At 39.1% G+C, this 16,301-nt stretch overlaps 1 protein-coding gene across 1 annotated transcript in view; it reads right to left on the bottom strand.

The window, feature by feature from the left end:
• LOC132820918 (cilia- and flagella-associated protein 47-like) overlaps positions 1-16,301 on the bottom strand; it is a 491,537-nt gene that overhangs the window by 255,935 nt on the left and 219,301 nt on the right. Inside the window, 4 exon segments of the mRNA XM_060833275.1 lie at positions 2,997-3,177; positions 5,341-5,570; positions 10,386-10,494; positions 15,336-15,481. Of these exon segments, the coding sequence (XP_060689258.1) occupies positions 2,997-3,177; positions 5,341-5,570; positions 10,386-10,494; positions 15,336-15,481 (666 nt within the window).

The following is a 16,301-nucleotide window of genomic DNA, read 5'->3' as shown; positions in this document are numbered from 1 at the left end:
ACTTGATGAACCATGAATCAAAGGACAACCATCAACCTGCAGACACCAGCAGCTCGACGTTGCAAAAACCAAAAGGACTGGAAGAAAAATAACTTTCCACCTCGTGATCAGGAGTTTTGACATTTAGAGTTTTATTTACCTGTCTTTTTTCTATTTCCACCCCCAGTGTATTGTTACAACACCAATATGGAGCCAAACAAAATCAGCCTTTCTCCTCTGTGTTTGCAACACAATGAATTGAAAACATTCAAAGATCCTTAAAACTGACCCCAATGGTTCCGAACTAGACCGTTGAATAACCAATCACAGACTTTGCAAAAAATCAATTCTTGCTACTGCTTTATAGCTCAAAACAAAACCATTTATGAACTATACAACAACTTCAGCAGACCACATTTCAACATCGAAGTCATCTACATGGTGTCTATGATTTAAATCCAATAAGCTTTGCTTTCAGCACCATTCACACAACATTCAAAAAGACAAACAAACACACTTAGTAGAGAAATAAAAGAAAATAACAAAACTGCCCAGATTACTTAAGTGATTCTCACAGTGCATTGTCCACAGGCACAATAATAGTTTCTTGGTTGATTTTCTAAAGATGTTTATCATAGCCACCCTTATACTTCACGAAGGTAAAGGCAGTAATAATTATTACTTAGTCTTCTGTTCTCTGAACTTCAAAAGGTTGATAAGGAATGTTAAGCTGGGAGCATTCAAATCTTCATGATGTAGTTTTAACAGCCAGATTCTTTCTCACATAAAATATAGTCCAAAACCCAATTAAAACTCTCACTCACTGACAGACTCTCTGTCTCTTCTATGAGGTCTCAGTTACCATTCAATAACTGCCATCTGCTTGAGTATAAAGTATTTTCCAAATTTGCGAGAGCCACTTCCCAGGTACAGATCTCATTACTAGCTAACATTTGCTATCTGTTTAAACATAATGCTCTTCCCCGGTGGCAAACAGTCTGCATTACTTTTGATCAGGAACCAAACTGCAATTAACTTCTGGGCCTGGCCTAATGAAGACACAAAAGGTTGTTTGAACTGGTTTCCTTTTAAAACAAGCTGTTACTCACAGTCAAAAAGTCATTTTTAGCTCATACTTCATAGATCACAGCTCAAATGAAAACTGATAAAAGAATAAAATAAAAATGATGAGAAGACAGTGAGAGCTCTAATAATACGTATTAAACTGTTAATCTTTTATCTGGTTTAGTCAAGATTTAGTTTGTCTGTATTTGAGAATTTTAAGATGAATAATTTAGGTTGCATAAATTAGAAATCATTTGTTTTTTCTGTTCTTTCTAAAATAACCTATTATAATCAATAGAGTTATCTGTACTATTAGTGAATAAACCTGGTGTGGTTTGCTTTTGTCCTGAATAGTAGTCAGTCAGGCATATTGCGTTTTGGAGGTTTCATTGGAATTTTATATACTAATGCATTTTATGATAATTTGTGTCACAATGGGCATGATTATTGGCACATTATTCTCAGTTAAAGTAATGATATATTGAGTCACCATTGTCCTAAACAATATTATACTGTGACAGATTAGGGTGAGTTTAGGTTCTAAGAACATAATGAGAAGTCAGGTGAAATCACCACAAAACAGGAGAAAAAGTACAGATGGTGACATCCAATACCCAGGTCAGGCTTTGCCTACCTCCATCCCTGCCACCTCTCAGCCTGCTCATACCGCCACACCAACAGTAATACTGCAATTCTGGATCCTACCACCACTTTTCACAAGTGATAGTCCCCATGAAGAAACATTGATGATTAGAGTTACCCAAATGAGAGGTGAGTGCTCTTTAGCCCCTGCTTCTTCATTAGCAGCAAAGGCTTACAAAGAGAAGGTGTTCATCTTTGTCAAGATCTTCAAGATGAATCTTCTTTTCAATTTGGAGTGCAATTCTGTCCTTTTAATGTTCCTCACTGCCTATTTCAGTGATAGAGTGGCAATGCTGCTGCAGCACCATTAGGATTTGGATTTTTGCTCCCCCCAAATGTTGGGTACCTGGCAGGAGTCTGCATGTAGCTACAATGAGTTTGACTGGGGCAGACATGGAAAGGCAGGTAGAAGCATTACACCACCAAAACTTCCCTTCCCAAAGAGTTCACCCCCTTTATGTCTGATCTAGCACTGTCCACATTGTTTTGACTCACAAAGAATGATTTAAAACTACCGTAATTTTATTTGTATGATCAATATATAGGCTACTGATTGAGATACTAAGCTACGATCTTAAAATGTAGAATTTGAATAATTTAAACCTCCTTACTAAGTTAGTTAAACATCTCAGAGTAAAACATAATAAAATGTTTGACCAATAGTTTAATTAAGCTCTTGTAAAACTACTTTGGCAGCTAAGAAAAGAAGCAAAATCATGATTTGCCATCTAGTTAAAAAAACAGTCATGATACACAGAAATCAACGCTTCTATTTTTTCCTTCAGTATTTTGTGGTAATAAGATGTTTTGCAATTTTTTTAATGAACCTTCTATTTACCGAGATAATCCATGACTAGCACCTTAGGTAATGATATCTATATAAACCTTTAATAACACAAAAACAGAGAATATCATGAACTAAATAAACAAAGATTGTATTACATTTGGGATTTTATGAAAGTTATATGACTCATAAGCCAAAATTGCACACAGTTCACTGAATATTGAGAAAAACATACTTCAAAATACAAAATAACTTCTTGGAAACACAGGAAATATTTTTAATTGATGCCTATTTTTTGGAATATTTTCCACAGGACATAGTTAAGATCTACTGCTTTTTAAAGATATGAAAGAATGACTGACAACAAAACAAAAGCATTTAACATCTAAGGTAAATTTATTTCTTTGTGTCATAAATATTAATTCATACTAATAAATATTAATTGTTACTCACCAATTATAAATCAAGCTTTATGAAGTAAATTAGCTAAATAAGGTTGAATGACATAATATATTTCAAACATTACCTGTTTTATTCATGTTCCTTCCACATGTCTGTGGTGACTCTGCAGTCACCATGCGTGCTCTGGATACAGGAATCGATATTTTGTCTGGACATTCAAAATTGCCCGGCATGGATAATTCTACAGTGTACTCAATGACTTTTGGCCCTGTGCAATCTGTTGTTAAGGCATGTAGCACGTTTTTCTGTACAAAATAATATGTATCATTATAAATCATTTGTAATATTTAATACTATATGAGCCATCTTATAAGTTTACTCATGACAGAGTGAAATTTTCTGCATTATGTACTATTAGCTTTTTTTTTACATAATAAATCAAAAGAGAAAAGTCTGCTCAGTGCCTGTTTTGACAAAACAGCCTGTCAAAATAGACATTCAATTGAAAATATGTTTTGACCTCACCTTTACTGCTTTAGAAGTCCAAGGAATATCGAAATCAAAGCTTGTGGTATACAACTGGTTCAGCTATTCATCATTATATCAAGCATTATCAGACGCATTACTTCTATTGTGCCAAAACTGCTCACTAATCCACAATTATTTAGCAATGCAAAAAATAACTCCTGGCTTCCTTCTCCAGTGCCATATATCTCTTCAAACCATTCGTCCGTACCTCATTAGACAAGTGCAAGGATTTCCTTGTCTTCAAACAAGAGACCATTCATTCAACTGCTTTTGTTGCAACCCTCTGTCTCCCTTATTCATTAGCCAAATTTTCCTTATCGTTCTCCTGCACCAGCTGAAACTTTCAACTTTCTCCATGTTCACTTCTATCCTCCCTAATGTCCTCTTTTGTCCATAAGACTCACTTTCCAAATCTCAGTCCTATTCCCACTAAACTACTGGCAAATCAACTTTCCTTTCTCTTCTCCAAGCTGATATCTTAAATGTTCCCTCTTTTAAGATGCATCTACTCTGAATCCCAATGCAGTTTCAGGACTGGAAAGTCTACAACAGGAAGACAAGCCATGGCCCAGGATGTTAACATACTATTATCAATCCACATTGACAATGCGACACTGAAGGTTGTTCATAGTTTCATATATCTAAGTACCCAAGCGGCACAAATCTATCACTTGTTGCTGAAATCCACACACTTTGCAGAAAGGCTTTTATGTGCATAAACTTTTATGTCCAACCTGAGTAAGAGTGTAAAACAACAGCAACCAACTGAGAACAACAAACTGTGAGACGACCAAGCCCATAGCCTTAGTGCACTCCTCCTTAAGGGTGATGCCTGGAGATGATAGACAAGAGATAAAGCTGAATACATTCCATCTTCCCTGTCGCAGATGTATACTCAATAACTTCTTAGCAGGACAAGATCACCAACGCAAAGATCCTGGAGCATGCTAGCTCCATCAGCATATTCTCATTGCCAATTCAATGACCAGTGGATAACCACATGCAAACAGTCATGTGACCAAAGACCTTCTTTACTGTACTGGCCACGAGGTGTCAACCTCCTAGGTGTCCAGATCGCCACCTTCAAAACAGTTGCAAGTGAAAGATAAAGGTGATGGACACTGCCCCTAACAACTGCTGCTCTGTAGACTGACTTTTTGGAAGGGCATTGGAAGGTCTTCCAGTTTGGAAACTCACACACGAGAAAATATTTCTCCTGAAGAGTCTGATTCCCCTGAAATTAACTATACTGCTGTTTCTTCTGAACTAAAAACTTCATTTGTCTACTCTGAAGTCAAAACAAAACAATCACTTTATTCTGTTTCTTCTGCCTATCAGAAACTCTATAAACATTGTATCCATTCACACGACAAGGGCTATCATGGGTGTTTGATGGCTGTCAGAAGTTTCCTTGGCAATGATGTATTTAAGTCATTGTTACAGAATAATTTTCTGACCTTTAACAAAAAGCCTTCATAAGACTCACCAAAATCCCTCTAATCCCTTTAGTCCTACCAAGCAATTTCCAACAATCTTCTGAGGACAGAGCTCTGGAGTGTCAAAAAGAACATTCCTCCTACTATGTATCATAGCTATCTACAGTGCGAGAAACCGAATAACATTGTTTCATTCAAGGGGAAACTAAATGAGCAATAAGTTCAATTCATAACTAAATAAAGCTGAAATTGAATCAGTGTATCTGTTCAGATCATAACAAAATATGGGACTATGATATTGGATGGAAACAAAATGGATGATGGAAACAGAATGGAATATAACTCCATAAATAATTAATAACAGACCTCTTTCCACTGTCACTGATGTAAAAAATATCTAAGTGTATGTGATGCTTCCTACTCATCACTATTCTGGTAAAATGTCAAAACAAGCAGAGTGAGAAATGAGAAGAGATTTTGAGAAACTATGGCAGATGTTCCTACCTGGGTGCAGCAGGGATTAGAAGCTGCAGCTGAAGCTCGGACACTGCTGCTTTCCAATGTTCCTGCAATTTTTCTACGTTTGTATTCTGTTTGTGACATCTGTTGCTGTCCTACAATTGCCAAAGCTTTCTCTCTGGCTTCATTAATCAAGGGAATTTTCACTTCTTGATCGAAGGTACAGTTGGCATTGCATTTGTAGTATAGAATTATTTGTGTTGCATTCTTGTTGTCTGGAACAAAAATGTACTTCTTTAAGACTCAGCATTTATTTTTGAAATTTGAACTCAGAAAACTTCAGTAAGAGGGAGATAACACATAGTTCAATTAGAGTACCCTTCTTGGTCTGATTTTAACCTGACCATTCTGCTTTCTCAACCCAATCGTTCAATCTTTTATTCCAGAAACAAATCTCCAAAAGTCCATGGAAGTTGGCAAAGAAGAATATAGAGGATATTCATATAACTTTCCAGGAAATGATTTCATCCAAACTTCACAGTAAAGTGAGATGCTAGTTTAGTTGTAACAAAAAGTTTCAATAAGGCAAAGAAACACGCACCCAGCCCTGAAGACAGAGGTTAGGAAGAATGACCAAAAGGTGTGTGAAAGGATTTATCTTAAGGAGGGTTTTCAAGCTGAAGAGAGCTTTAGAGCAGAAAAACAAGATTTAAGGCAAAGAATTTTTAAGTTGAGCCAACTCTGAGGATCTTGGCTGAGGAAGCCCCAACCCCACCTCCAGCAGATATCACTTTTACATGTCAGGAAAAGGCTTGCTACAGGGAGGAAATCACAAAAGTATTAATCTGTTGGACCTTTTAAAATTGCGCTGAGTTGAAATAAACCTTACTTTCACAGTTCTAAGGCCTGACAATGTTATGCTGGTGTCATAACCACATCAAAAAGCTAGAATTATGTGTTTCCCCCTTGTACAGAATTCAGAATATAACTCCATAAATAATTAATAACAGACCTCTTTCCACTGTCACTGAAGAGTTGGTGGCTGATTACAAGGGTGGAGTGGAAGAGGAAGAACAAATCTGTGTGACGCTTACGGAATATTCCTTACGTTCGCAAGGTCAGTCTGCCATGCTCTCTAAGATAAGAATAAATGAAGGAAGGAAGGAAGATGGAAAAAAAATGCATGCAGCACCTTCCTACAGACAGACAACAGAAGAAGGTGTGACTAAAGGCAGGGTACCCAGGAAGAGAGTTGCACAGCAGCAGGAAAGAGATAGGGAAGGAGATACTTCCTTCAGGACAAAGATGATCAACATGACTGAAAGACAGTGGAGTCAAAGGCTCTAAAGTTCAAAATAAATAGTTAGAGACATATTTGCCACAGTGGAGCAGGAGTTTGTACAATCAACTGATTCCCATGCACTGCTTGTTGTACCAAAGATTACTATTGCGCTCAATTTCTATATGGTGTAACGACACTATGACTTCTGTCTCTTTATTTGGAAGGGAGGCTTTGAGCCAAAGGTGCTGAGCTGTCACTCCGGGCCAACAGAAAAAAACAGCTTGTGCGATCTTGGGTTTTTAAAATTAAAGTTGGAACAATAGAAGCAACATGAATGGATACAACAGGCTCCCATAGAACCAGGGTTTTAGTTCAGCTTTTTCAACAGCTGTTGGGGGTTTGGAAGCTCTCTCCCTCTTCCTCTCTCTCTCTCTACCAGAACTTTCTCTCTGTTATAGCAAAAAGCTTGGGTTCTCTTTCTGCTGCCAGAATCACATATGAGACAATCTGTTTTACTGACTTTGCCTTTGCCAAGGATGTGTTTGTAGGGTGTTGTTATGTTGGAACAGTTGCTGTTTAGTAGTCAAGTAATCTAATATCCTGTTAAGTTTTACAATAGAGTTAATGTTACACTAATTCTTCTTTCTTTTGTTTGTATTTTAACTGGGGCCCGCGCCAATCAACCACACCGCCCTGTGGCCCAACATTTCAACTCCCCCTCCCACTCTGCCGAGGACATGGAGGCTCTGGGCCTCCTTCACCGCTGCTCCCTCACCACCAGACGCCTGGAGGAAGAACGCCTCATTTTCCGCCTCGGAATACTTCAACCCCAGGGCATCAATGGGGACTTCAACAGTTTCCTCATTTCCCCTTCACCCACCTCACACTAGTTCCAAACTTCCAGCTCAGCACTGTCCCCATGACTTGTCCGGACTTGTCCAATCTGCCTAGCTCCTTTTCCACCTATCCACTCCACCCTCTCCTCCCTGACCTATCACCTTCATCCCCTCCCCCACTCACCCATTGTACTCTATGCTACTTTCTCCCCACCCCCAGCCTCCTCTAGCTTATCTCTCCACGCTTCAGGCTCACTGCCTTTATTCCTGATGAAGGGCGTTTGCCCAAAACGTCGATTTCGCTGCACTTTGGATGCTGCCTGAACTGCTGTGCTCTTCCAGCATCACTGATCCAGAATCTGGTTTTCAGCATCTGCAGTCATTGTTTTTACCAAAGAATAAAGTTGTTTTGCTTAAAGCCAAGTAGTGTGACCAATTAAATTACATCTAGCATACAGCACCTTACACTTGCCTTTAAATAAGACAAATGTTAGGATTTCAGCTATCTCCTTGATATATTTGAGTGGGGTTTGGTCTGATCTATAAACATGGCCAGTTCCTTTATTCCTCTGCAAAATCTCTTAATTACCAACTGATGCACCTTAATTGTCACTGTTATATTCTTTGTTAGATGAAGAAGCACATCATCTTGCCAAAAGATGTTGCATTAGGAAACAGAGGGCAATAGTCCCGGCCTCTGCAGCTGGCATGCCACATCAGTATACAGGCACCAGTACAATGCCTGGAAAATAATGAACAGAAAATTGTGTCAGAGAAAGTGAGGACTGCAGATGGTAGAGATCAGAGTCAAAACGTGTGGTGCTGGAAAAGCACGGCTGGTCAGGCAGCATCCGAGAATCAGGACAGTCAATGTTTCGGGTGTAAGCCCATCAGGAGTGTTGGCAGGTAAGTGGACTGAGAGATAACTGGGAGGGGTTGGGGCTGGAGGCAAAGTATCTGGAAATGCAATCGGTAATTGAGGGTGGGTGTTGATGGTGATAGGTTGGAGAGGAGGGTGGAGTGAATAGGTGGGAAGGAAGATGGACAGATAGGACAGTTCAAGAGGGCAGTGCCGAGTTGGAGGGTTGGATCTGGGATAAGGTGGGGGGAGGGGAGATCAGAAAACTGGTGAAATCGACATTGATCCTGTGTGGTTGGATGATCCCAGCCGGAAAATGAGGTGTTCTTTCTCCAGGTATCGAGCAGCCAGAATTTTAGAAAATCGAGTCATTCCATCAATATACAGGTCATGTGCATGCACAGCAATGTTTCCCTGCACATTTATGCATATTCCCTTGGGAAGGTGCCATACCTCTTTAATTCTGATGCAGTATGCCTGCAACAACCTTTCCCTATGGTTAGGTTATCATGATGATGTCATGGTGAATATTAATCACAAGGAAGCTCTGATTAGTGAAGAAACAATGATATTTTTCATTGATTATTTCTATACTATTTCTAGGATTTGGTGAATATTGGAAAAATGGAAAATTGCATTTTAATAACTTGTAAAAAAACAAGTATTTTTTAAGGCACTGACATTACAGCCAAAGCCAAAATCTTGTACATTCAAATCTAAGTAAATATGGATATCCACTTATCTCACTGTGAGTTACCAGGACAAGTGAACATCTCATACACATTGGCCTCATACACAACCCAAGATGTTTGCCTCCATGAGGCTGCTTTTGGAAATATTTATTCTGAGAAACATTTTACAAAGCAAACTTTTGTAAAAAAACTTTATGGAGACCATTGTTTGAAACTACATTATACCTCATATCAATTGATATTTCAATTTAATATACCAGTTGTTCCTGTATATTTAGAAACATAAGTTACAAGCAGTTGATCATGCAAAACAAAGTAAAATCTTATGTGCAGTACATGCAACAAAAATAAGTGAAGTTTAGATTTAATCAACCTGAAGTGATAAAGAATATTCTATATGGTAAACATGAACCCTGGGCTGTAGCATTAGCACATCGGCAGGCCATTTTCTCCTAAGTTCAATGTTCTTTTCTATTGTAGTTTATCACTATAGCGCAATTTCTACCTCTTGTTATAGAATCATAGAGATGTACAGCACGGAAACAAACCCTTCGATCCAACCCGTCCATGCTGACCAAATATCCCAACCCAATCTAGTCCCACCTGCCAGCACCCAGCCCATATCCCTCCAAACCCTTCCTATTCATATACCTATCCAAATGCCTCTTCCATGTTACAATTGTACCAGCCTCCACCACCTCCTCTGGCAGCTCATTCCATACTCGTATCACCCTCTGCATGAAAAGTTGCCCGTTAGATCCCTTTTATATCTTGCCCCTCTCACCTTAAACCTATGCCCTCTAGTTCTGGACTCCCCGACCCAGGGAAAAGACTTTATCTATTTATCCTATCTATGCCACATAATTTTGCAAACCTCTATAAGGTCACCCCTCAGCCTCCAAAGCTCCAGGGAAAACAGCCCCAGCCAGTTCAGCCTCTCCCTACAGATCAAATCCTCCAACCCTGGCAGCATCCTTGTAAATCTTTTCTGAACCCTTTCAGTTTCACAACATCTTTCCGATAGGAAGGAGACCAGAATTGCACACAACATTCCAACAGTGGCCTAGCCAATGTCCTGTACAGCCGCAACATGACCTCCCAACTCCAGTACTCAATACTCTGACCAATAAAAGAAAGCATACCAAATGCCTTCTTCACTATCCTATTTACCTGCAACTCCTATTTCAAGGAGCTATGAACCTGCACTCCAAGATCTCTTTGTTCAGCAACACTCTTTAGGACCTTACCATTAAGAATATAAGTCCTGCTTAGATTTGCTTTCCCAAAATGCAGCACCTCACATTTATCTGAATTAAACTCCATCTGCCACTTCTCGGCCTATAGGCCCATCTCACATCCAAAATGAATTTTTCAAGAATTGTATTATTAATTGTTATTGAATAGTCGCTACCAGAAAATACCTGAAGCACCACAATAGTTCGACATAGCATCAGGACTGAACACTTCTAATCCAGTACAAGGCAATGGTATGCAGCCAGTTCCTTCCAGACAGTACACAAACTCTCCAATCTATAAAAACAAATTAAACAGTTTTATGTTGAAAACAGAGCACAATAGCACCAAAAGTGGATGAAAAAGCTATTAGCATGAATAAATCAAATTAAAAAGAACCTTTTGTGGAAATATATACCTGACTCATTAAGGTTGTTGTTTTGACGGTACCTTCTCATCAATGAAGTTTCAGAAGACTCTTATAACAGGTTGATCACACAGATTGACTGCTACTTCCTACTTTTCATGAAATATTTTTCCACTTTGCACGAAATACTGCAACATAGACGGCACCCTTTACTAAGCTGTAGCATCTTCATTCAGAGTTGAAAGGGTATGGAGTCCAGTCCTACTTCAGTCACTTAGGAACATAATCTCCTCTGAAATATCAATTCAGGACTGTGCAAGTGTTGCACTGAGAGAGATGCCTAATTTCTGATGGGACATTAAGCACATGGTCAGTTGATAAAAGATCCCATGGCAGTCGTCAAACAAGCTGGGGGAGGATTTCCTGGAATCCTGGTCAACCATTTATCCATGAACAAATATCACCAAAATAAGAACAATATATGGATTTGGTGGTAGCAATTTTACCTCTAAGTCAGCAAGTGAAATGTCTTAAATCCCAGTTTAAGACAGCCAAGTGAATGGAGACCAGAGGTCTAGTTTGCAATTCTAGATTGACTTCTACCCAGACACTCACATCCACTGGGTATGGATAGATAGTACATAGAATTGTCCTATCATATCGGACTACTCAGCCTTTTCAGGTGGTATAATGGCATTTGTGGTCACAGAAAAAGGAAGCATTTAACAGCTTGTGAGTACTTTCACTAACTTCATAATACTGGAACAATCACTAAAACAGATCATCTGATTCCATTGCTGTTTATGAAGTGTGCATTTTCTTAATTAAAAGCTGTGATAATATGGCAAAAATAGCATCTCGGACCTTATGACGTGCCAAGGACTTGAAAGATGCAAAATAAATTGCAAGCTCTTTCCCCTTTTGTTCCTGCTTTCAGCTGCATTAAATTAATGAAGTTAATTCATTAATGAAATTGGTGCTGGTCATTGTTATAAAATGTTAGGGAATGCTAGAAATATATTTATAAAGATAAAGATTTTGAAAAGTCACATCAGGTAGATATCCTTAAAAATGTTAAGGAAGGCTAAAAAGAAATTTAAATATTAGTTAAGACTAGACAATACAAGCTCAAGAAAAAAGTCAGGTAGTATCCAATGACAAATAAAGACAGTTCCACATAATGCCATTGTGACTGTAGGGTGGATTGGACCTCTACAGATTGTTTACTGGTGAATGATCATGGAAGTGCCATGCATTGGCATGTGTCTATGAGAGGCAATTGAGGTGGGCAGTATCATGATTTGACGCGAAGGAAGAATGGGTGCAATGGTTAAGATGTTGTCAAGTTACCTTTTAGAAGTTTCTCAAATTCAATGACAGTTCACATCTTCTCTGAGGAGCTGTGAACCATGAGTCCTTGAGAAGCTGGCTTACTTCCACAGGAACTGCACAGAACTCGGAGATGCCTAGCCTAGTAATAGAGTCAACTAGGTCATGATTTCAAACTTTTCTTGTGCCAGCAAAACCTACGGTAACTGAAAGTGAGGAAATAAGCAGTTGGAATACTGGAATTGCATATTATCTGTAAAGATCCACAGAGTTTCTGTGACTCTGCAAAAAAAATTAAGCCTTTAGATTCCAACATCCTCAGGGAGATGTTGGCAATGACAAGCTGTAGAAAGAGGATTGCCTTAAATCGTTTATTTAACTCCAAGCTAGAATGGAATTGGGGAGTTCCAAAGACAGCTAATTCGAATTTCTATATGACATCGGGGTCCATGTGATTCACATGAAGATGGGCTTTCAGAAGTGAACAGACCACAGTAAGTCATTGTGATATAAACTTACAGAATCTTCTTAACATATATAAAAATATAAATTAGCAGAAGTAAGCCATTCAGCCCTTTGAGGCTGGTCTGCCAGTAAAGATCAAAACTGATTTCACTGTAATCTCAAATCTATCAACTACTCCTGATACTCTCATTCTTACTCACTTCACAGAAGTTAAGAGTTAGGGAGGGTGAGAGACAGTGGTTTCAATTAATAACCAAAACAACAAAAGGAGAAGCCAGAAGAAATATCTTTATGTTGTGGCATGTTAGGAGAATGAATAAGACAAAATCAATTGCAGGGAGGTGTAGAATGTTCCGTGGGGGAAAGAAAGTATAAGAATTTGATTGGTTACTTTTGTGGTGTTTACCAGGTGCTTTTTCAGAAAAAAATTTAGTTGCAATGGTGTTTGATTGATTTGAAAGCCCCTTTCAATACAACACAAGTTTTTTTTTGTTTTATTCGTTTACAAGATGTGGGATTACTGGCTGGGTCAGCATTTATTGTCTATCCCTAATTGTCTTTGAGGTGTTGATGGTGAGCGGCCTTCTTGATCTACAACAGTGCATTTGTTGTAAGTCGACCCACAGTTATGTCATAGAGGGAGTTCCAAGATTTTGACCCAGCAACACTTAAGTAACTCTGATACATTCCCCACTCAATATCCATATTCCATGAATGAATAAAAAGTACTTCATGCCTCCTTCAGGTATTTTTGCTCTATGGACACACACCATAAGACCATAAGACATAGGAGTGGAAGTAAGGCCATTCGGCCCATCGAGTCCACTCCGACATTCAATCATGGCTGATGGGCATTTCAACTCCACTTACCCGCATTCTCCCCGTAGCCCTTAATTCCTCGAGACGTCAAGAATCTATCAATTTCTGCCTTGAAAACATTTAGCGTCCCGGCCTCCACTGCACTCTGCAGCAATGAATTCCATAGGCCCACCACTCTCTGGCTGAAGAAATGTCTCCGCATTTCTGTTCTGAATTGACCCCCTCTAATTTTAAGGCTGTGTCCACGAGTCCTAGTCTCCTCGCCTAACAGAAAAAGAATTCCTAGCGTCCACCCTTTCCAAGCCATGTATTATCTTGTTAGTCTCTATTAAGTTTCCCCTAATCTTCTAAACTCCAATGAATACAATCCCAGGATCCTCAGCCGTTCCTCGTATGTTAGACCAACCATTCCAGGGATCATCCGTGTGAATCTCCGCTGGACATGTTCCAGTGCCAGTATGTCCTTCCTGAGGTGTGGGGACCAAAACTGGACACAGTACTCCAAATGGGGCCTAACCAGAGCTTTATAAAATCTCAGTAGCACAACGGTGCTTTTATATTCCAACCCTCTTGAGATAAGTGACAACATTGCATTCGCTTTCTTAATCACGGACTCAACCTGCATGATTACCTTTAGAGAATCCTCAACTAGCACTCCCAGATCCCTTTGTACTTTGGCTTTATGAATTTTCTCACCATTTAGAAAGTAGTCTATGCTTTTATTCTTTTTTCCAAAGTACAAGACCTTGCATTTGCTCATGTTGAATTCCATCAGCCATTTCCTGGACCACTCTCCCAAACTAGATCCTTCTGCAGCCTCCCCACTTCCTCAGTACTACCTGCCTGTCCACCTAACTTCGTATCATTGGCAAACTTCGCTAGAATGCCCCCAGTCCCTTCATCCAGATCATTAATATATAACGTGAACAGCTGCGGCCCCAACACTGAACCCTGCAGGACACCGCTTGTCATCGGCTGCCATTCCGAAAAAGAACCTTTTATCCCAACTTTCTGTCTTCTGTCAGGCAGCCAATCCTCAATCCATACCAGTAGCTCACCTCGAACGCCATGGGCCCTCACCTTGCTCACTAGGAGCAAACCACTTACATAAAACTTCATTGATAGCCTTGAAGCAATAACTAATATAAATAACTTGCTTCTAATTTTCACATTACTAAATCGCAAGAAGCCTTTTAATGTAAAAGTTATTGGGAAATATTCTTATACAAAGGAAATCTGCTCTAACCTCATTCGATATGCTATGAATTTATTTATAGCACAGGTGACTCCTGACTCCAAAACAAGGTACGTACTTTAAATCTTCATTTTGTGTGAAAAACGGGAGTTTTATTATTTGTTAAAGTTCAGCTATAATAGTCTGTATATACTCCAGATGGTGAACCTTTATTCGGTATATTGTTCAAAAGTTTTCCTTTTTAACTTTTTCCTTTTATTCTGCACTGAGCAGAATACTGACAGTAAGCAAAATTGATTACTATACCCTTTCCCCAGTAGCAGCAAAACCTCACAGCGATATAAGCTGGCCCTGCGAGCTGATCAGGATGTTCTGTAGGAATGCAATTGCAGATTCAAACAAACCCTTCTTGAACATTTACTTTGCAGACTGTGAATCAAAACAAGCCTTTTAATGTTTAAATCTGCAATTCAGATCGATCTCACAATTATTTATTGAGTCCCAGATTTTTGCTTCTTTCAGTGAAATTAAGTGCTATTCAATGTATTTCAGACAGTAATCCAATCACAGTACACAGAAACAGGATGGGTGCAAAATCGAAATTTTCTCTGTGACAGAGATATCATATCATAGCAAGGCAACTATAAACGTTACTTCAAATTTTATTAGTGAAATAATTTATCTTGCAAATGTTGGATAGAAGTGGCATTTTTGGAGTCTTTGTAATGGATTTTAACTTGTTGGTAGTTAGCCAGAGGTGTGAGAAAGAGTTGTTGGCTCTAACATGGACCAGTTATAACACAGTGTAAGTTCTTTGGACCTCAGCATCCACATTATAATGGGCTTTTGTTGTATCTTTGGTCAAAGTCTGTTTTTATTATTGCAGCTGGAGAAAGTTAACCATTGAGACTAAATTCACCTTCCAATTATATTCCACTTTTAATTTTTAAAAAAGTATAATACCTGTTCATTCATTAACAAAATGGTACAATAGGATTTTCCGATGTGAAAGGGAAGATAAAGAATTTCCAAGACTGAATAACGCTGCGGCTCTAAATTCAATGAGTTGATTTCACAGAAGTACTCTGACACCCAATTCTCCTGGAGAGCTGGAAGCAAGAAAAGATTATTTTAGTTAACATTGTCCTGAAACCTCAGAGGAATGGCAATCACCGTTGGGTGACTTTTCTGCTCAAACTTCTTCCCTTCTGAACAAGCTCCACATTTCTGGCAGGACTTTGAATCCCAGAATTGTCAGGTACAAACAGCATACTTTAATTTAGAGTCATAGAGTCATACAGCATGGAAACAAACCCTTCAGTCCAACTAGTCCATGCTAACCAAGCTTAGGTTCAGATGAAATCTAAAGTGTCACATGTACAACTACTGGATTACAGGAGTACAGTGAAAAATGTACAAAGTTGCCATTCTATGGCGCCATCTTTGTATGCAAAACTAGCCCCATTTACCTGTGTTTGGCCGGTATTCCTCTAAACCTTTTCTATTCGATTTAAAGCCCTTCCTCTGGAGGCAGGTGGTCAAGCATTCATAACACACTAAAAATCTTCAGATACTTATAAAACTTTCCAATGGTTTCTGAATGAGAGTCAGTAAATAAAAGTGTGTATGAGTGAATGGATGAATGTGCAGCTGTGAAATCGATGAGTGTGGGTATGTTATAGGGGTACAGGTAAATGATGTAAGTTGGTGAAATGGTTAGTGAATAAGTGGTTAGGTGGATTGGAAGGTGCAGACGGATCAGGTCCTGTTGTCAGTTCCAGGACCTATTCAGGTCAGGTCATGGGAGTTTCAGGGAGAGAATTAAATGGTATGGTCAAATGAGTTCAAGTCCGTTCAGGGAACATTGGAGGATTGCATCAGAGGGGAACCAGATTGCAGGCGTAGTTAGAGGAAGGGATTCATGGTCGA

This window comes from Hemiscyllium ocellatum, chromosome 12 (assembly GCF_020745735.1).
Source record: "Hemiscyllium ocellatum isolate sHemOce1 chromosome 12, sHemOce1.pat.X.cur, whole genome shotgun sequence".
In the NCBI taxonomy this organism is placed as follows: domain Eukaryota; kingdom Metazoa; phylum Chordata; class Chondrichthyes; order Orectolobiformes; family Hemiscylliidae; genus Hemiscyllium; species Hemiscyllium ocellatum.
This window is presented reverse-complemented; position numbering and strand designations above follow the sequence as displayed.